Source organism: Mesoplodon densirostris, chromosome 10 (genome assembly GCF_025265405.1).
Source record: "Mesoplodon densirostris isolate mMesDen1 chromosome 10, mMesDen1 primary haplotype, whole genome shotgun sequence".
NCBI classification, from domain to species: domain Eukaryota; kingdom Metazoa; phylum Chordata; class Mammalia; order Artiodactyla; family Ziphiidae; genus Mesoplodon; species Mesoplodon densirostris.
Window position 1 is genome coordinate 64,082,196 of NC_082670.1, and position 21,317 is coordinate 64,103,512.

Consider the following 21,317-nt stretch of genomic DNA (forward strand, 5'->3'; position numbering starts at 1 on the left):
ACCATGGTGCAAGGTTAAAAACACTGTTAAAGGCTCTAAAGTAAATGATGTACATATCAGAACTGTAAAATATCATACTGGACAGCTAGTTCATCCACCAACGTCAGAATTTCCTTTGCAACAACACTGACAGATGAATACCAGCAAAGGTAGAAAAATAACAGAAAAGCACAGGGACTCAAACAGGGGTAGGAGGTGAGAATTAGAAAAGGAACAGCCATCTTATGTTAAAGGTAGAAAAGGAAAAAATCTTTGTATATTTCACTTGGCGTTTTGAGGCAAAGAAAGAAAAGGAAAAAGACGGCGCTAAGAAGTGAACTTTCTTCTCTCAAAGTCCCCATAAAAATCCATATGAATTTTCCTTCATGACCTTTCAACCAGGCCTGGTGTTATTACTGGGATTCTCTGGGCCCTACTTCTAAAAAAATAAGGAGAAAAAGGGGTGGCGGAGAACACTCTTGCTTACAGAAATGGAAACAAGCCTTTTCCCTAAAATTGAACATGAGCTCAGTGCTCGAGCTCATGCTCATGCATGTGCACTAATTAAAGCAACTTAAAAAAAAGTGTGTCAGATACTGTGCTAGGTTCTTTACAAATACAGGCAGCTCTGCAATAACGACAGAACTGAAAGAAACATTGCATTATCCAAAAAATCACATATAAAGACAACTGTTTCCATGGGACAATAGGGGTTGGGGACAAGGGAATTTCAGGTCATAGTAAAAATGATTTTTTTCCTTAAGAGTATCAATAATAAAGGTATGTTTTTAGTTATAAGAATATGTTATAAAACTTAAACATCATTGAGAGAATCCTACAATTGATCACACCTCACTCTGGCCTTTCTCAGCACTGTCATTAGCATAATCCTTCTTGTGGTCTTTCAAATTACTATTAGGACAACAAGAATAACTCAGAATAGCAGTGCTGTTCACAGCTCTTCTCTTCCATGTCACTAGTTCCCCACCTTGTTATCTAATTGTGTCACAACACAAACGGTATTGTTCCTTAATTAATCTATCCATTAGAATAAATTCATTTTACAAAAACACGACCTGTAAGACAGGTGGTTGTATTATTTAATTACTTTCCAAGAACCTTATTATGCAGGCACTACTGCACTGAAGTCCTATTAATTTATGAGTGTATAAAAAGGGGAGAAATCATTTAAATAGTGCAGACCACTGCATCCAGTCACTGTATTCATGAGCTTATGACCCAGGGTGTGCTTGAGCTTATGACCCAGGGTGTTCTCCTGTTCCCTCAGTACAAATCAGATCTCATATGCTCGTTCTATCTCAAAGTATAAGCTATCTTGAGTGTGAGTCTAAAGTTTAAAGGGTAATTTTGAATACAAGCAAATTTCACTGTACTGCTATCTTTAGAACCACAATAACAAAACTCTATAGTATTTCCATTTACAAAGAGGTTAAGTGGCTTGCCCAAGGTCATAAGCAGTACTCAAACATTTGTCTTCCTCTTTATTTAAAGCTTATTTCTCGGTTTCAGTTCCAAGTACTTTACAATGTTTACTAAGAATACTTTTTTTTTTTTTTTTGCGGTACGTGGGCCTCTCACTGTTGTGGCCTCTCCCGTTGCAGAGCACAGGCTCGGGACGCGCAGGCTCAGCGGGCCCGGCCGCTCCGCGGCATGTGGGATCTTCCCGGACCAGGACACGAACCCGTGTCCCCTGCAACGGCAGGCAGACTCTCAACCACTGTGCCACCAGGGAAGCCCAAGAATACATTTTTTAAAAAAATAAATTTATTTATTTATTTTTGGCTGCATTGGGTTTTTGTTGCTGCGTGCGGGCTTTCTCTAGTTGCAGCGAGCAGGGGTTACTCTTTGTTGCGGTGTGCGGGCTTCTCATTGCGGTGGCTTCTCTTGTTGCAGAGCACGAGAGCACAGGCTCTAGGTGCGTGGGCTTCAGTAGTTGTGGCTCGCGGGCTCAGTAGTTGTGGCTCACAGGCTTCAGTAGTTGAGGCACGCAGGCTCTAGAGCGTAGGCTCAGCAGTTGTGGCACACGGGCTTAGTTGCTCTGCGGCATGTGGGATCTTCCCGGACCAGGGCTTGAACCCATGCATTGGCAGGTGGATTCTTAACCACTGCGCCACCAGGGAAGCCCTACTAAGGATACATTTTTTATTCAGTTTCTTCAATTCACATGAACCTTGAGCAGTAAAGTTAAAACACCCATTTCAATGATATCCTCATTTTATCTATTTTGATAACTTGCCAGGGTTTTATAATATTGCTCTGAGGCCCACATAAAGCAACATTCTAAAGTCAAGCATTCCTTTAAAGAAACACTTTGGTTATCACTTTGTAAAACCAACTTTAAGCCTCTGACAAATACGAAACAAGTAATGTTCTATTTAAAAAGGGAAGGCGGGGAGGGGGGGCTTCCCTGGTGGCGCAGTGGTTGAGAGTCCGCCTGCCGATGCAGGGGACACGGGTTCGTGCCCCGGTCCGGGAGGATCCCACATGCCGCGGAGCGGGTGGGCCCGTGAGCTATGGCCACTGAGCCTGCGCGTCCGGAGCCGGAGCCTGTGCGTCCGGAGCCTGTGCTCCACAACGGGAGAGCGGGAGAGGCCACAACAGTGGGAGGCCGGCGTACCGCGAAAAAAAAAAAAAAAAAGGAAGGCGGGGGACTTCCCTGGTGGCACAGTGGTTAAGAATCCGCCTGCCAGTGCAGGGAACACGGGTTCAATCCCTGGTCCGGGAAGATCCCACCTGCCGCGGAGCAACTAAGCCCGTGCGCCACAACTACTGAGCCTGCGCTCTAGAGCCCGTGAGCCACAACTACTGAAGCCCGTGCGCCTCAAGCAGGTGCTCCGCAACAAAAGAAGCCACCACAATGAGAAGCCTGCACACTGCAACGAAGAGTAGCCCCCGTTCGATGCAACTAGAGAAAGCCCGCCTGCAGCAACAAAGACCCAATGCAGCCAAAAGTAAATAAATAGATAAAATTTTAAAAAAATAAAAAGGGAAGGGGCTGTATTCCTCTAAAATGTCAATGTCATAGAGACCAAAAAACAAACAAAAAAAAGGCTATGAAAAAGAGGGATAAAGAGACATGACAGCTGAATGTAATATCTGATGCCAGACTGGATTTTGTATTGGAGGGGAAAAATGTTATAATTGACTTTTTAGGCTAACTGACAAAAATGGAATACAGAGACAGTAGATTAAAGTATTGTATCAATGTAAATTTATGAAGTTGGTAACTGCATTGTAGTTATGTAGGAGAATATCCCTATTCTTTTCTTTCTTAAAAATTTTTTAAATGTTTCTTAAGACTCTTTTAATGAATATCCCTATTCTTAATATACACAAGTATTTAGGAGTAAAGAGCCATGATGTGGGTGAACTGCAAATGGTTCAGAAAAAAATGTGTGTGTAGAGAGAGAAAAAGAGAGAGATTAATAAAGCAAATGGTATAAAATGTAAATGGATGAATCTGGGTAAAGAATAGATGGGCATTCTTTTTCCTATTTTTATTTTTCAACTTCTTATAAATGTGAAATTATATCCAAACAAAAAGTTTAAAACATGTGCAGATAAAGCCCAATGCTTGAGTTCTATGAAAGCATGTGTCTATAAGAGCAGTTCTCTAACTTTTTGGTCTCAGAATCTGTCTATACTCTAAACAATCCCTGAGAACCTTAAAGACTTTTTAATATGGGTTATTTTAAATAATTTACATTTTCAAATATGAACAAAAAATTTAATGAGTGTCATTGTTTTACATTTTTGCAAATCTCATTAATGTCTAGCGTAATAGAAGATAGTTAGATTTTCCTATCTGCTTCTGCATTCAATCTGTTGTGTCATTATATGCCATGCAGCCTTTGGAAAACCCTACTGGATACAAACGGAATGGGAGTGAAAAAAATGGGGGTTTGACTCCTCCTGGCCTCATGACACCATCTCACGGTTTGAAAACAAAAGGTCTACACCATTATACTACTATAATGTAGTATATTACAGCTATAATTTATTTTAAAATACCTTACATAGACATTCTCATGTAAAGTAATCAGATGAGTTTTAAAACTATACCATAGGCCTCTAAGAAAGAAACACCCTTCAGGGGTGATAAATCAAAGGCCGTACTCCAGAGGTAGCTTCTAATACTGCTTTTGCTATCTTTATTTCTAATCAGAGGCCTTGTAATTAGCAAGATGAATGTTAGAAATGGGTTCTTATTGGTAAATTAGTGATGTTTGGAACATACAGACTGAATAAAAACATCTGGAGATAATCCATACCCTTCCACTAACAGGACATATAAATCTGGAGTCACCCTTTGGAGTGGAACCTAAGGCTGGGTCCACCAAAAAGGTCCTGGGTCTAGTCAAGATTTTGGAGGATTCTGGTGCAGAACACTAAAAGATTCGCATGACAATTTTCAAGACCAGAAATCTTTCACATAAAGAGTGCTTGGAGCACTGGAAAGGACAGAACTGGGACTTCATCAAACTTACAGAACTGGTTATGTGACTTACTTGTGTGCATACTTGCTTGCCAACGTCTACATGTGGCAAATGAGACTTGCTTTCACTGTGCCCTGGTAGCAAGGTTGTGACGAAGGCAATCTATAGCCATCCCCTAACTTATCGGTGACTCCCCGATATACTCTAAAAAGAACTTAATAGCCATTCTTAACTGAACTGGCTTAAATCAGTTTGCAATAGATATCTAAAACCTGGTCCCCTGGGCTCCAGTACTCCATTTCTTGATATAAGATCTGAATAAGGCAAGTAAAAGGCAAGTTTCTGAGGCACCAAAGAAGGAAAAACAAGATTCCAATTTCATGTCTGCCCTGGAAGGTACTCAGTTTAACCAACCACTAACAACCATAGAGAGAAGTAACATTTAACCAAAGAAGGGTGGGCCTACCTGTCAGAAAAATAGTTGTCAGTGAAAATTTCATATCTATACTTCCAAACTGGGTATCATATTTCACACAAAAAGCTACTACTTTCAGAAAACATGAATTTATTTGTAAAGACGATGAAAAAGGATTGGCTAATTTCTACCAGTTAGGACCTTTAAAAAATTTAGAAGGAAATCTAGGTTCAGTCAAGATGGAGTAAATATACCCCGCCCTATCTTTCTTATTGAATGCACCTAAACAACCTTGGACAGAAAGCATGGAACAATTACCCAAGGACTGAAAAATAATGGTAGTAGGCATTGGGGAAGGACATCAGATCACAAAAGCCCACCAAACTGGCAATGAATTTTGTTTTTGTTTTTCCTCCCATATCTCTTGGCCTGGAATCAAAAGCAATCTGAAACCTGGAACTGCCCACTGGGTACAAAGAAAAAAAAGCTCTAAGAAAAGCCCTCTATTTCTAGAAAGGGGGCCCCAACAGATCAGAGTGAATAGGGGATATCTCATTTTTTGGTGTATTTTTTCCATACTCTCTTGTCCCAGCTCCTAAGGAATTCTGCAGTGGCAGCAGCAGTGAGAGCAAGCATATAAAACTCCAAGGGAGGGGAACCCTTCTCTCTGACTAGAGGAACTGTGGTCCCAAGAGCTTAGGAAGAATTCCTGTTGCATTTTACTCTCTATCCTGTTGCCACTTACCCTCAGAGACAGACACAGTCATGGGAAGCACATGGAAGAACAGGGAAACTAAAACCCTTGCTTTCTAGCCATATGAACAAAAAAGGGAGTCCCTAAGGGCCAGAATGTGTTGGGGAGATCTCAAAAAAGAGGGAGCTCAAAAAACAATCCCATTAAGTTGTACATGAATTCCTGAGCTTATCCATGAACTATACATGGATCTGACACTGAACAGCAGAAGGTGGGTGGGAACTTGCAAGCTGAACCTAACTGGGTTGACTGTTTGCTATAACATCATCATCATCAACAACACAAGTCCATATTCTCCCCAGGATTTAAACTAGATCCAGGGTCATATAACATAACATACAAAACGTCCAGGATACAATCCAGCATTTATCGACATTTAAAGAACCAAGAAAATCTCATATCTCATAAGGGAAAAGAAGACAATCAAAGACAGCCACTCCATGATGATACAGATGTTGACATTATTAGACAAAGACTTTAAAGCAGCCATTACAACCATACTCCATTAAGTAAGGACAAACACTCTTAAAATGACTGGAAAAATAGAAAGCCACAAGCAAAACCAAAAGGAAATTTTAAAATGAAAAAGTATAATAACCAAAAATAAAGATTCACTGGGTGGGCTCAACAGGAGGACAGAGATGACAGAGGATAAAGTGAACTCGGAGGGAAAAAAAAAAAAGTGAACTCGAAGACCAGTTAATAGAAATTATCCAATCTGAAAAACAGAAAAAAGATGGAAAAAATAAATAAACAGAGCCTCAGGGACCTGTGGGGTAGTATCAAACCTCTGATATTTGTGTCATCAAAGTCCCAGAAAGAAAGGAAATAATGTTGGACAGAAAACATATTTGAAGAAATAACAGCTGAAAACTCCCTAAATTTGGCAAAAGACAGACACAGATTCAAGAAGATCAGCAAACCCCAAAGAAAATAAACACAAAGAAATTCACACTACAATAAAACTGCTGAAATCTAAAGACAAGATAAATGTTGAAAGTAGCTAGACAAGAACAATACATTTACATTTGGGGGAGCAACAGTTCGAATCACTATAGATTTCTTATCAGAAACCATAAAGATCAGAGGAGAGTGGAACATTTTTCAAGTGTTAAAAGAAAATAACTATTAACCCAAAATTCTATATATAGTGAAAATATTTTTTAAGAATAAAGACAAAATAAAATTTGCAGTTGAAGGAAAACAGAAAATTTGCTGCCAGAAGTTCTGCTCTAAAGAAATACTTAAAGCAAATTCTTCATGTGGAAGGGAAATGTTACCAGAGGAACTTCAGACTTCAAAAAGGAACAAACAGTAACAGAAAGGGTAAAGATAAGAGTATTTTTTTTCTCCTCTTAAGTTCTTTAAAATATGTGTGACATTTGAAAGAAAGTTTTCAGTGTTTGTAGATGTAATACATAGGACAAGTACAACATAAGGTGAGAGGTAAAGGATGCTATATGTGGGATGGTTTTAACAGTTCTCTTGAAGTGGTAAAATATTAATTCTAAGTACACTGTAAAGAGACAAGCATACATACTGTAATCTCTAGAGTAACCACTAAAAAAACTATACAGAGATATCTCTAAAAATTCAACAGAAAATTAAAAAAATACGAATTCAAATAATCCAAAAGGCAAAAAGAGAACAGAATAAAAACAGAAGAAGTAAAAACAATTATTAAATTGACAAATCCAAACATAACAATTATATTAAGTGTAAACAGTCTAAATATACGGATTAAAAGACAGAGAATGTGAAAATGGATTAAAAACAAGACTCATCGATTTGCTATCTCCAAGAAACCCACTTTAAATATAACGATATAAGTAGGTTAAAAGTAGAAAATGATGGCTTCCCTGGTAGCGCAGCGGTTAAGAACCTGCCTGCCAATGCAGGGGACACGGGTTTGAGCTCTGGTCCGGGAAGACCCCACATGCCACGGAGCAACTAAGCCTATGCGCCACAACTACTAAGCCTGCGCTCTAGAGCCCGCGAGCTACAACTACTGAGCCCACGTGCCACAACCACTGAAGCCTATGCGCCTAGAGCCAATGCTCCACAACAAGAGAAGCCACCGCAATGAGAAGCCCGCGCACTGCAATGAAGAGTAGCCCCAACTCGCTGCAACTAGAGAAAGCCCGCGCCCAGCAACAAAGACCCAACTCAGCCATAAATAAATAAATAAATAAACAAACAAACAAATAAATAAAAGTAGAAAATGACATACCACGTAAACACTAATAAAAAGCTGCAGTAGCTGTATTCACATTCGACAAAGTAGACTGTGGAACAAGGAAAATTACCAGGAATAAAAAGGGTCATTACATAATGATAAGCGAGTTAATTCATTAAGAAGACGTAACAATCCTGGGACTTCCCTGGTGGCCCAGTGGGTAAGACTCTGTGCTCCCAATGCAGGGGAGCCGGGTTCGATCCCTGATCAGTGAACTAGATCCCGCAGGCATGCTGCAACTAAGAGTTTGCCTGCTGCAACGAGGATCCCATGTGCTGCAAGTAAGACCCAGCACAGCCAAAATAAATAAATAAATAAATATTAAATTAAAAAAAAAAAAAGACATAATCCTAAATGTGTAAGCATCCACCTAACAAAAGAGCCTCAAAGTAAATGGAGCAAAACCTAACAGAACTGAAAGGAGAAATAAACTCACGATTATAACTAGAGATTTCAACACTCCTCTCTTGGTAATCAATAAAAGAAGCCAGGAAATCAGCCAGGATATAGACGAACTGAACAACACTATTAGCCAACTGGATCTAAATGACATTTACAGAACAGTCTACACAAAAACAGCACAATATATATTCTTTTCAAGTGTACCTGGGAAATTCACCAAAATAGAACATATCAAACCTTAATAAATTTTAAAAAGCTGAGATCATACAAAGTATGTTCCCTGACCATAATGCAATTAAACTAGAAATCATTATTGGAAAGACAACTGCAAAATATCCAAGTATTTAGAAAGTAAAACACTTCTAAATAATTCATGAGTCAAAGACTAAGCTGCAAGGGAAATTAGAAAATATTTTGAACTGAAAGAGAATGAGCAATATATCAAAATTTGTGCAGTACACAAAATTTGTGGGGTCCTTCACAGAGGTAAATTTATAGCATTAAATACTAATACTTGACAAGAAAGGTCACAAGTCAACAATCCAAGTTTCTGCTTTAAGAAACTAGAAAAAGAGCAAAATAAAGCCAAAGCAAGCATCAGAAAAAAGAGCAGAAATCAATGAAATTGAAAACAAAACAAACAAAAAAATCAATGAGGGCCTCCCTGGTGGCGCAAGTAGTTGAGAGTCCGCCTGCCGATGCAGGGGATACGGGTTCGTGCCCCGGTCTGGGAGGATCCCATATGCCGCGGAGCGGCTGGGCCCGTGAGCCATGGCCGCTGAGCCTGCGCGTCCGGAGCCTGCGCGTCCGGAGCCTGTGCTCCGCAACGGGGGAGGCCACAACAGTGAGAGGCCCGCATACCGCAAAAAAAAAAAAAAAAAAAAAAAAAAAAAATCAATGAAACGAAAATCTGGTTCTTTGAAATGACAATAAAATTGATAAACATCTAGCCAAACTGGCCAAAGAAAAAAAGACAACAGGCACAAATTATCAATATGAGGAATAAAGGCAATACCACTATAGATCCCATAGACACAAAATTAAGGAACGATGTTGTTTGACAACTTAGATTAAATGGACCAATTGCTTAAAAGCTACCAACTACCAAAACTCACTCAAGGAGAAATAACAACATGAAGAGTTCTATAACTATACTCAAATAATTTAAAGACATTTCCTCTTTTAATATATATTTGCATTCATTTGGTGGCTTTACAATTCAAAAGTCTAATTCACATGTTTGCTAAAAAATATACAAATTTCCACTGATAGTAACGCAAAAGAATACACACTGTGTTGTATTCAACTCAATTTTTATCAGTACTTGATATCTCATTAATGTGGATAGTATGTCCACTCTTGAAGGATCTCTGCTTATCAAAGTAAATCAAAGATATTACTTTATATTGATATTTATATCAAGTGAATTATTAACTATAGCAGAAGAGTATTACTTGAATAGTACTCAATGACATACATAATAATGTTTAAATCGTGCAAAGCAGGACACCTCATTTCAAACAACTGAAGTGATCCTTAAAAGTTGTGTAAAACTCAAGTATCTACTACTTACATAATATACTGAAAAGTACTGAAAAGTGCTAGAGAAGTATTATATATGAGACTGAACCATATGAAATTGCCAATTATCAACTGGTTCAACCTAGAACAATGTAAGCATTCCTTGTTTTCTATATGATTCAGTGTTCTCAAGAGTTCTAGTCACTTCTACCAGAAAGGTATTATAGTGTTGGGGACCGAAATTCATTTTACATTTACAAAACGTATCCTGGAGATGTTTCATGACGAAAGTCATTTGCAAAACTAGGACATGAACGTATATGAGGAAAGGAGTACTGTACTTTATGTGGCTAGAGAACCTTTGTTTGACCTCCACTTTCCAGGAGTCTGATATTTTTAACTCTTAAAAAAAAATAAGCCCTGTTATTCAAAACGTAGATTCACTATAGAGTAAGGATTAAGATCCACAAGGCTCAAAGTATGAAAAAGAGTGAATGCAACAAAATTACTCAGATCACATCATTCCTTTGCTCAAAACCCTTCAATATCTTATCTCACTGAGTCAAAGTGCTTACTATGGCCTTTACCCATTTCCTGCTACTCACCTGCCTCCTTTACTCCAGCCCCCGTGGGCTTTTCTTGCTGTTCCTCAAACTTGCAGGTACCCTCTCTCCTCAGGGCCTTTGTACTAACTACTACCTCTACCAGGAATGCTCTTCTCAAAGATAACCACACGACTCACCTCCTCATCTCCTTCGGGTCTGCTTAAATGTCATCTTCTCAAAATGGCCTTTTCTGACCAACCTATTAAAACAGTATCCCTAGGGACTTCCCTGGTGGCGCTCCCAATGCAGGGGGCTGGGGTTCAATCCCTGGTCCGGGAACTAGATCCCCCATGCATGCCACAACTAAGGAGCCCGCCTGCTGCAACTAAGATCCGACACAACCAAATAAATAAGTAAAATAAATAAATAAATAAATAAATAAAATAAAACAGTATCCCTACTACAAGACAAAAAAATTTGGTGGTGGTGGGGTTATTGTCTGCCTTTCTCCAACAGAATATAAACTACAAGGGAGAGAGGCCTTTGTTTAATGCACTGCTATATCCTCAGAGTCTAGAACAGCAGCACGTAGAATCTGCTGAACAAGATTGGCACAAAGACTGTATATATGCCTCCAATTAAAACTTCCCTCACAGATACTAAAAAAGAGGTAAGAAAACAGTTTGGAACCCCGCGCGCTCTGTAACTTAGAACGAAACAACTACCCTCCAGAAGAAAATATTTTATTTTCAACAAAATATACTAACGAATGGCTGGATTCCCTGAAAACAAAACATTAATCCTAAGCGCACACATGCTGCAAGTCTGTTGGTACTGAATGCTTTGGTTTATCACCCAAGACTTGTGCTAAGTCATTTTCCTATGAACCAAGAAATTCTGGCTAAAGATACTTAAGGAAAAATAAAAGCGGAGTTAACCTATTAATGCTGTACAAGGATTAGGAAATACAGAATATACGAGTCCAAAGCTCACAGTACAGAGTGAGGGACCAGAAATCGAAATTGGGAGTGTTTGCCCCTAGAGACACTGAGAGAGACAAAGTCCACAAAGGATTGCACCCCTTTTCTTGGCGTTAGGCATGGCATGAACACTCATTCCGGGGGTGCAAGGGGGCATGGAGTTTGGGACTGCGAGGCCTGTTTAGGATTGGAGTGGTGTATCCGGGCCACTCTCCTTTCTGCACCGACTTTCGCTCAGGAGAAAAGAGAGTGCCGACTGCGCCTACCAGTCCCAAAAAGGCTTGGGGGAGGGGTGATGAAGGTAGACCCCTCCCCTTCCCCAAGGCAAGCCCAGGGCCCGCAGGGCTCCCCAGTGTCCCGGCTCACCCGGTTCCCGGTTGATCTCGATGTCGAAGTGACACTGCGGCCGGTCCTGCGCCCCCATCGCGACCGAGGCGGCGGCAAGAGCTGGGAGAGACGGGGAGGAAAGCGGTCAGGGCGCAGGGCTAGGGCGGAGCCCGCGCCTCAGTCACCTCCCGCTGGCCTGGTGCGACAGCGCCCGAGGCCGAGACCAGCTCCCTCTCACCCCAGGCCCCCCGGCCCCCACGGAGCGCGCACACACATGCAGGCTAGCTCTTCACCTGGCTGGCCTCCAGCCTGAGCTGCTCCCCGTGAGCAGAGGAGAAACCGCTGCCACCACGGCCGAAGCCCAACGCCACTAACAGACCACCACCCCCGCCCCCTGGCCTGGTCTCCCAGTGCCACGCTAAACCCCGCGAGAGTCGGGACAAATACCGCGAGAGTACGGTCTCGAAGGCGGTGGATAACCGGAGTGGGTGCGCTTACGTGGGCGTGCCTTGGAGCTCGAAGAGCCTCCAGCCCCGGCGCTCCTATTCCTGAGCTGGCCCTGTTTTGCGCCGCCCCTTTTCCCCCCTGTATGTTGGAATCAGTCGCCCAATCTGGGAGCCCCGGACGCGCCTGTGCTCTCTACTTTCTGTGGTCCTTTCTCAAGGGCCGTGTCTACGTATTTGCAGATACCGCGAGCTTCCTTGTTTCCGAATCTGCGAAACAGTTGGGAGAATGAGGTTGTTGAGGTTTAGTAGAGCGACAGAGCTTTGGTTTTCTTTTTCTCAAGGAGTAGTTATGGCACTATCCCGTTAGACCATTTGTCTCACTTCAAAGGCCTATAGGCTGAACTGTGCGTTCGTCCCCGCTTTGGGGCCAGCGTCACTGGCATAGTTGTGTTCAAGGCCACTCTCCCTCTTTTGTGACGTCTCAGTTCAAGACCTTTGCCCTTATTTTAATCGCGTTCTTCGTCTTACAGAATGCACGGGTTCTGGATACTAACATGTTGTTAGATACATGTATATTCTGAATACAACTCTCTTGTTAGGTTTATGTAAGTGCGAATATTTTCTCCCAATCTGCGTCTTGTCTTTTGAAAGTGGCTTGTGCAAAGCAGTTTTTAATTTTTGATTAAACCACTTGATCAATTTTTTTTTTTATGGTTTGTGCTTCTTTGTGTAGGAAATCTCTGCCTACCCCAAGCTCGAGAAGATTTTCTCCTATGTTTTCTTTTAGAAGTTTTGTAGCCCAATCTTACACCATAGGTGTAAGTCTATGATCTATTAGAATTTGTGGATGTGGGGCCAGGTAGAAGTTGAGGTTCATTTCTTTCCCCCGTAGGTCTATACAGTAGTTCCACCACCATTTGTTGAAAAGACTTTTATCCATTGAATTACCTTGGCTTTGTGACCACATATGTGCGATTCTATTTCTGGACTCTATTTGTTACACTGATATATCTTTAGGCTGGGGCCACACTGTTGGGTTGTACTTTTCCATTATTTTCTTAAAATTGTAAAATATACATAAAATATTTTAACTGTTTTTAAGCTTACAGTTCAGAGGCTGTTAACTACATTCACATTGTTGTGCAACCATCACTACCATCTATCCATAAGACAATTTTCATCTTGTAAAACTAAAACTTTGGGGACTTCCCTGGTGGCATGGTGGTTAAGAATCCGCCTGCCAATGCAGGGGACACAGGTTTGATCCCTGGTCTGGGAAGATCCCACATGCCGCGGAGCAGCTAAGCCCGTGCACCACACCTACGGAGCCTGCACTCTAGAGCCTGCGAGCCACAACTACTGAGGCTGCATGCCACAACTCCTGAAGCCCGTGTGCCAAAATTGCTGGAGCTTGAGCACCTAGAGTCCGTGCTCTACAACAAGAGAAGCCACCTCAATGAGAAGCTGGCACACCGCAACGAAGAGTAGGCCCCGCTTGCCACAACTAAAGAAAGCCCGCGTGCAGCAACGAAGACCCGAAGCAGCCAAAAATAAATAAAAATTAAAAAAAAAAATAAACTAAAACTTGGTACCAATTAAACAATAACTCCTCATTCTCCCCTCTACCCAGGATCTGGTAGCCACTCTCTACTTTGTTTTTGTTTTACTTTATTGTGGTAAGAACACAACATGAGATCCACCCTCTTTTTCTAAAATTTTTTGGCCATGTCATGCAGCATGTGGGATCTTAGTTCCCCAACCAGGGATCGAACCCACACCCCGTGCAGTGGACGTGCATAGTCTTAACCACTAGACGGCCAGGTAAGTCCCGAGATCCACCCTCTTAACAGATTTTTAAGTGTTCAAACTGTCTAATAAAGGGGGGCAGCTGCCATCCCACCCCAGCTGATGGTTGCCACATGGATCTGTAACCCAGCATTGCTAGAAAGCCAGGCTTTTATAGGAAGTCCTCGTTTTTTTAAATATTAGCAACTAATTCAAAACTAAATATATTGCACAGCACCCACCATATCTGCTGATCAGATTAGGCCCATGAGCAGCCTACTTGGCATGGAGTATGAGCACAAACCACATGAATAGTAGAGGAGGGAGGAGACCAATGATGGGTTAGAACCCTACAGATGGCAGAATGGGTGGGGGAGCAGGCTCCCTTCCAGACTTGAGAAGGCCTAGAAAGGGCCAGAGCCTTCAGCTAACACACTTGGATGTTTACCATGTGCCCAGCTCTCAACTGCATTATCTCCATCTCACAACGTCAGGAGGCGGATACTACTTTCATTATTCCCATTTTAGAGCTGAGGAAACAGAGCTTTCAGAGGTTGTGTTAGATCTGGGACTCTAAATGAGGTCTCTCTTCACTGTTTACATGTTACAGCCTCCCTGGGTTGCAACCCTTGACTCCAACAAAAGGTTTTAATTTTGGGTTCACAAGAATCTCTTTGCCTCATTTAACAGATAAGTCTCAAAGAGGGAAAGTTCTTTATAGAACAAAGCTAATAGAGGCAAAAAGAACAATAAAATAGAAAATCACCATTATGTAATCCCTGAGGAAGTAACAGATCAAAGCTGGGTAGATCATCATTTAAGTGAAAGGCTATCAGGAACTTGATAATAAATCAGATTAGGTTATTTCCTGATGTGATGCGAAAGCAAGCACTTCCTATGATGTATTCTTGCCAAAAATATTAAACCTGAGTCTGAATGAGCCTCTACCAGTTTATAGGAAAAGTGGGCGATTAGTGGGACAGATATAATGACACCACAGGGATACAACAGAAATGTGAAAAAATTTAGAGCAAATGACCTAGTTTTTCCAACAAATGGCAAAGAAAAGAAAAGGGAACTGTTAAGTATTTTTAGAGACTTAAGGGACATCAACAAAATGCAGGGTGTAAATCTTGTTTGGATCCTGATTCAGACACATCAACAAAAACACATTTTGTGGGAACAAAAGAAAATTGAACATTGTGGAATTCAGGGCATGCTACTCCAAAATATGGCACCTTGGCATATTGAATATTTCACGCTGAAGGAATTTGAGAAATGGCAGATGCTGGAAGGACTCTCAGACCTTCTCCCATGAAACAGGTCATGAGACCCTCATATTAGAAGTGTCCTCCCTACATCCAGAGGGACACAGATTTTGAACAAAAAGGCCTTACTAAGTTCCCTCCAGTTTACTACACCTAGCTCATACCCTTATGTCCTATCACATTTTCCCATGACTTTCTACTTTTCATCAAACTTACTATAAAAACGCTCAGGTTTAACTGCTCCTTTGGGTCTTCATTTCCTTATGAAGGCTCCCATGTCATATAAAACTTGTATTAAATAAATTTGTATGCTTTTATTAATCTTTTGTTATAGAGGCCTAGACAAGAACCTTAAAAGGATAGAAAGAAAAAGATATTCTTCCTCCCCATCCCATCTTCTATTAGTAGATGATGTTAGAAAATAATGAATTACTATTAATTGTGTTAGCAATGATAATGGTGTTGTTACATATATGTTTAAGTCTTTACACTTTTTCTCAAAAACCAAATGGAAGACTTATTACATGAAAACATCTACACCTCAATATCAGTCTTTTGTGGAAAGGCAAGCTTTATTTCAAAGCAACCTGAAAAGAGCAGTCAGGGGGTGCACAACCACAAACTGGTAGGAGGGAACACACAGTTACACGTCCATTGGCAGGGTCTCAGTCGGGAGTCTCGCCCAATACCTGCTCAGTTTCCTCTTCTGGTTGAAACTGAAAAGGTAGACTCGAAGATGCCCCTGATGTCCAAACACACTTATTTCAGGAAGGAGGACACCTGGAGTCAACTTAATTGAGCGAATCCGCTTATTAAAATAAATATTCTCTCTGAGAATATGGTTAATTTAGTAGCTTTCCTTGCATTTTCACATTTTGAAAAGAGCCACAGAGGTTCCATTCACCTTCTAAGCAGGTGAGTTGGTAAGGATCCTGCCTCCATTTCCTAGGAAATAGATTACATTTGATTACTCCTCACAACAGCCAACTGGAAGATTATTCCATTGTTTTTGAAGCACTGGTTGGGTTGGCGTCTGCGATGGTGGCCAAATAAATGAGATTTCTGTGTAACACATGCTGGTACCTATGGGTAAGAAACAGGTAAAAATTAGACGTTTGCTTTTACTGAACATGAACAACAAACTGGAAAAGAATTTATCCACCCTAGTGAATGGCTCATCCACTGACTGGATCACTCAGTGTTGTCAACCTTCTTACTTTAACATATTGAAGGAAAATATATCCAGAATCTTATCTGTTCTCACTTCTCACTTCCATAGCTACCTCTCTAGGCCAAGCCACTATCACTTCTTTTTTTTTTTTTTTTTTCTTTTTGCGGTATGCGGGCCTCTCACTGTTGTGGCCTCTCCCGTTGCGGAGCACAGGCTCCGGATGCGCAGGCCCAGCGGCCACGGCTCACGGGCCCAGCCGCTCCGCGGCATATGGGATCCTCCCAGACCGGGGCACGAACCCGTATCCCCTGCATCGGCAGGCGGACTCTTAACCACTGCGCCACCAGGGAGGCCCCACTATCACTTCTTGCTTGGAATACTGCAGCAGTCTCCTAACCTGTCTCCCTGCTCTACCTTTGCACCCCTACTCTAATTATCCACATAGCAGCCTGAGTGATCACTGTACAATTTAGGACAAGACCATGTCATACCTCTGTTCAAAACCCTCCAAAGCTTCCCATCTCATTATGAGTAAAGCTAAGCTCTCATGGCCTATAAGGCCCTATATGATCAGGGCCTCTAGTTACCCTCTCTGATCTCATCTCCTACCACTTTCCCTTTACTCACCGAGTTCTGGCCAGAGTGGCCTCCTTGCTATGACTTGAAGATATCCAGCACGCTCTAGCCTGGGGGCTTTTCCACCTGATACTCTCTCTGATTCACGTATCTGCATAGCTGCTCCCCCACCTAAGGCGTCTACTCAAATGTCACATCAACGATACCTGATATAAAGTAGCGCTCTTCCCCCCACTTACCCTGCTTTATTCTTGTTCGAAGTGCTTATTAGTATGTGCCTAATTATATGATTCTACAGTCTAGAAGGTAAGTTCCATGAAAGCAGAGCTGGTCTCTGTTTTGGTACTGATTCTCCAGTGGCTGAAACAGTGCCTGGTCTCAGTATTACTTATAAAATATCTTGAACAGGGAATTCCCTGGCGGTCCAGTGGTTAGGACTTGATGCTTCCGATGCAGGGGGCACGGTTTTGATCCCTGGTCGGGGAACTGAGATCCCGCATGCCACAAGGGCCCCCCCAAAAAAATCTTGAACAAACTTAAAGAAGGGACAAGACACTTCCATGATCAATGCACACTTACTATAATAGCGATTCTCAATCAGGGGATAGAGCTCTCCACCTAGGAAGACAAATCAGGCTAGGGGGCAGGAAGCGTGAACAGTGTAGTGTGAAAAGGTCCATTAGGAGGTTTTGATAACTTTCTTACCCCATAGTTTGAGAATCACTGCATCAAATGGAGTGTTTTGCAACTATTTGCCGTATAGAAAAATGAGAGTGTTTACTATAAACTGTACAAAAGCAAATTACCAAATGCCAGTGTCCAGTGTAAAGACTTACCCAAAGATGGATTGCAGGTTACTTTTTTAGGGGGTGGGAAAAGCATGGCTTTGGTAACAATGAAATAAAATTTTTTGTTTCTGTAATAAATGGGGCATAATTCCTGCAATGACATTTAGAAAAGAGGCTGTTTTCCCTCATTTTGGCATATAGCTAGAGAGCACATTAAATTACTGTGCCAAGTTTACCTCTGTCTTAACCTGGAAATCTTTTATTGGTCTTTGCATGTGTTACAAGAAAAGTATGAGACAGGGTTCCACGACCAGAAAGCAGCCACTGCTCTCATCATCTCCGGACACTAGTTTTCCGAGTGCTTTCCTCCCCATCCCTGTTGTCATCGGCTGACATGGCTTCACGTGAAGCAGTCTTTGTAATGAGCACAATTCAAGTTTTGAAGAGGGAGCCACGTCTGACTCCAAGCTTCACAGTGCACTGTCCGTATGGTCTTGGGCAGGTAACCTCTCTGAGCCTCATCTGCGATCAATCACTCAAGACTCCTAGTTCAGGTCAGCTGCTGTATTCCTATACTGGCTTCCCCGCCAAACTCATTAGTCAGGGTAATGGGGAGGGGACTTACTGGACGCATTCATTCGCCCGGCCTTTGTTCTGATATTCCACAATACAGCGGATCAACTGATCATTCTCCTCCAGGAGCTGAAAGATGAAAGGGTCAGTGCAGCACGACATCAGGACGGCGGGGACAACTGCCTCTTTCCCCGCCCCCGCCCCAATGCCGGGATTTCCAGCCCCAGCGCCTCTGCTGACTTCATTCCCATCTGACGGCAAGTCACCCTACGCACACCAGTCTCAGCTGCTCACTCCAGGAAGCTTCCAGCACCCGTAGCACTTCGGGATCTCTGCTAAGATCGCTCTGCCCGCATTAGCGCTCACCCGCTGGATCGTCTCCTGATTGACTTCCGCCTTGCCTCTCAGCCAGTCCGGCACGAAGGCCACCGACATCCCGGGAAGCCAGGTTGGAAGGCGGCCTCACGCTTGCAGACCCCCGCGCGTCTAGACCAGAGCTGACCAGCAGCCCTAGACGCCCTACAGCCGCAGCAAGGACCCAAGCTAAGTTGGCATACGCTCTCGACGTTGATTGGGTCCTCCCACCTAGGGGGCGGGGAACAGGCGGAACGTCATTTGTGATTGGTCGCGCAAGAGCGATTCTCAGCGACCTCCTCCGACTCCGCCCCTGGGGCTTCGGTGCTGTTTGTGGATCTTTTGCGTTTGCGCAAGCTAGCCTCAGGGGCGGGGTCCGGCGTCAGCTCCTCGCCTTTTAGGCTTTGGGCCCTGCTTGTCTGCGGCAGCACCTTCCCCAGGGTCACACAGTAATCGAGGTTGGAACGTGGATATCTGGCTCCAAATCCACACCTCTTTCAGTACCACTCTGGTGCCTCCAGGCCTGCGTCTGGAGCCTGAACCCTGGGAATTGCCTCCTGCCAAGCCAAACCCCGCAGGGCCAAGGAAAACACCAGTGTCAGCTTTACCCTTTGCTGAGGGAGAAACTCGCCTATAGGCCTCTTTTTCCTTTGGGCCCTTTTTTCTTTTTTTAAAAATCAGATTTACAACCCTAAAAAGCACTATAATTTTCCCCAATTTACAGATGAGAAAACAGAGGTTAAGTTACTTGCCCAAGATCTCATAGCTACTAAGGGCAAAGTCAGTATCTGAACAGAAGCAGTCTGGCTTTAGAATTTTTGATCTCAACCACTGCCCTGCACAGCCTATGCACCATACTGCGGAGGTGGTTTGCTGCAAGATAAAGGGAGGAAGCTGGGCCAATCTCTTGGGCCACACTGTTACTGCTGGCAACCACTAAAACTCTGAATTGGTTGTCTTCTCTTTTGTCCAGTCCATCCATGATGAACATGGGAGCAAGGTTGGTTTTCTCTGTAGCAGAGAGTGAGAAGCAGCCACTTAATTTAGGAGGCAGATCTTGGAAGACTTTACTCCTCAAAAAGGGTATCCGGGCAATTCTGCCTTCTAGAGCTTCATTTCCCAGAGCAGGCTCATCTGCTTTGCTGGGCTCTCCCTCCACAATTCCCTTATTCATCCCTCAGAGGAGGCTTCATCCTATTTAACAGAGGGCTAAGTGTGAGTGATAAATTAGCTGTGGATGTGTACAGTTTGAGGTGATGTCTAATGGAGATGTTGAAGTTTGTGGCTGGCTGTTTGGCTGGAACTCAGGGCCAAGGACTGGGCTGGTGATGTAAACTTTGAGAAAAATCACTTGTGGAAACTGGCATCATCCTTGAAGCTACTTTGTCACCCTTTCACATCCAATTCATCACCAAGTCCTGTTGATCTTGCTCCTATATTTCTCTGCAGCCTGCCCAGTTCTCTTCCTTTTTACCACCATTCCTGCCTAAGCTCCAGCTTCATCCTGTCTTGCCCAGTCAACTGCACTGGCATCCCAGCTGGTCCTACCACAGTTTCCATGAGCCTTCTCCACTTTGATCTTAATATCAGCAGCCAAAGTGATTTTTACAAAATGCAAATCCAATCAGTTTTCTCCTGTCCCAAACTCTACCATGTCCAAGAGCATATATGGTCTTACCTCTTCTTTTCTCTCTAGTGGCTCTCACTCTACTCCTTTACTCTCTAAACTCTGAGTTTCAGCCAAAGCAGTCTCGAGGAAAAAAGTAGAGCTGGAGGAATCAGACTCCCTGACTTCAGACTATATTACAAAGCTACAGTAATCCAGACAATATGGTACTGGCACAAAAACAGAAATACAGATCAATGGAACAGGATAGAAAGCCCAGAGATAAACCCACACACCTATGGTCAACTAATCTATGACAAAGGAGGCAAGGATATACAATGGAGAAAAGACAGCCTCTTCAATAAGTGGTGCTGGGAAAACTGGACAGCTACACGTAGAAGAATGAAATTAGAACACTCCCTGACACCATACACAAAAGTAAACTCAAAATGGATTAGAGACCTAAATGTAAGACCAGACACTATAAAACTCTTAGAGGAAAACATAGGAAGAACACTCTTTGACATAAATCACAGCAAGATCTTTTTTGATCCACCTCCTAGAGTAATAGAAATAAAAACAAAAATAAACAAATGGGACCTAATGAAACTTCAAAGCTTTTGAGAAGCAAAAGAAACTACAAACAGAACGAAAAGACAACTCTCAGAATGGGAGAAAATATTTGCAAACGAATCAACGGACAAAGGATTAATTTCCAAAATATATAAACAGCTCATGCAGCTCAATATTAAAAAACAAACAACCCAATCCAAAAATGGGCAGAAGACCTAAATAGACATTTCTCCAAAGGAGACACACAGATGGCCAAGAAGCACATGAAAAGCTGCTCAACATCACTAATTATTAGAGAAATGCAAATCAAAATTACAATGAGGTATCACCTCACACCAGTTAGAATGGGCATCATCAGAAAATCTACAAACAACAAATGCTGGAGAGGGTGTGGAGAAAAGGGAACCCTCTTGCACTGTTGGTGGGAATGTACATTGATACAGCCACTACAGAGAACAGTATGGAGGTTCCTTAAAAAACTAAAAATAGAATTACCATATGACCCAGCAATCCCACTACTGGGCATATACCCAGAGAAAACCATAATTCAAAAAGACACAT

General features: G+C 42.4%; 2 protein-coding genes across 6 annotated transcripts in view; both read right to left on the reverse strand.

Moving 5' to 3' along the window:
- NKTR (natural killer cell triggering receptor) overlaps nt 1–12,020 on the reverse strand; it is a 50,380-nt gene extending 38,360 nt beyond the window's left edge. For 3 of the 5 annotated variants that reach the window (XM_060110083.1, XM_060110088.1, XM_060110089.1), the window contains exons 1-2: nt 11,910–11,995; nt 11,656–11,736 (exon numbers count right to left, since the gene is read on the reverse strand). In XM_060110083.1, the coding sequence (XP_059966066.1) occupies nt 11,656–11,713 (58 nt within the window). In that variant the 5' untranslated portion in view covers nt 11,714–11,736; nt 11,910–11,995. Of the gene's footprint in view, nt 1–11,655; nt 11,737–11,909 lie in introns of all 5 variants that reach the window. The other 2 variants (XM_060110086.1, XM_060110085.1) reach the window with 1 other exon arrangement.
- Nucleotides 12,021–15,670: 3,650 nt separating this feature from the next.
- SS18L2 (SS18 like 2) lies at nt 15,671–18,771 on the reverse strand. The gene is made up of 3 exons (XM_060110386.1): nt 18,590–18,771; nt 18,276–18,352; nt 15,671–16,198 (listed from the first exon to the last, which is right to left on the reverse strand). The coding sequence occupies exons 1-3, from the start codon at nt 18,656–18,658 to the stop codon at nt 16,111–16,113; spliced, it is 234 nt and encodes a 77-aa protein (XP_059966369.1). The 5' UTR covers nt 18,659–18,771; the 3' UTR covers nt 15,671–16,110.
- Nucleotides 18,772–21,317: the final 2,546 nt, after the last annotated feature.

Coding starts and splice junctions, on each gene's coding strand:
- SS18L2 (XM_060110386.1), bottom strand. CDS start 18,658: ATGTCGGTGGCCTTCGTGCCGGACTGGCTGAGAGGCAAGGCGGAAGTC. Junction 18,353..18,589: donor ATCAGGAGACGATCCAGCGG/GTGAGCGCTAAT, acceptor TTCATCTTTCAG/CTCCTGGAGGAGAATGATCA. Junction 16,199..18,275: donor CGGGCGAATGAATGCGTCCA/GTAAGTCCCCTC, acceptor TCTTACCCATAG/GTACCAGCATGTGTTACACA.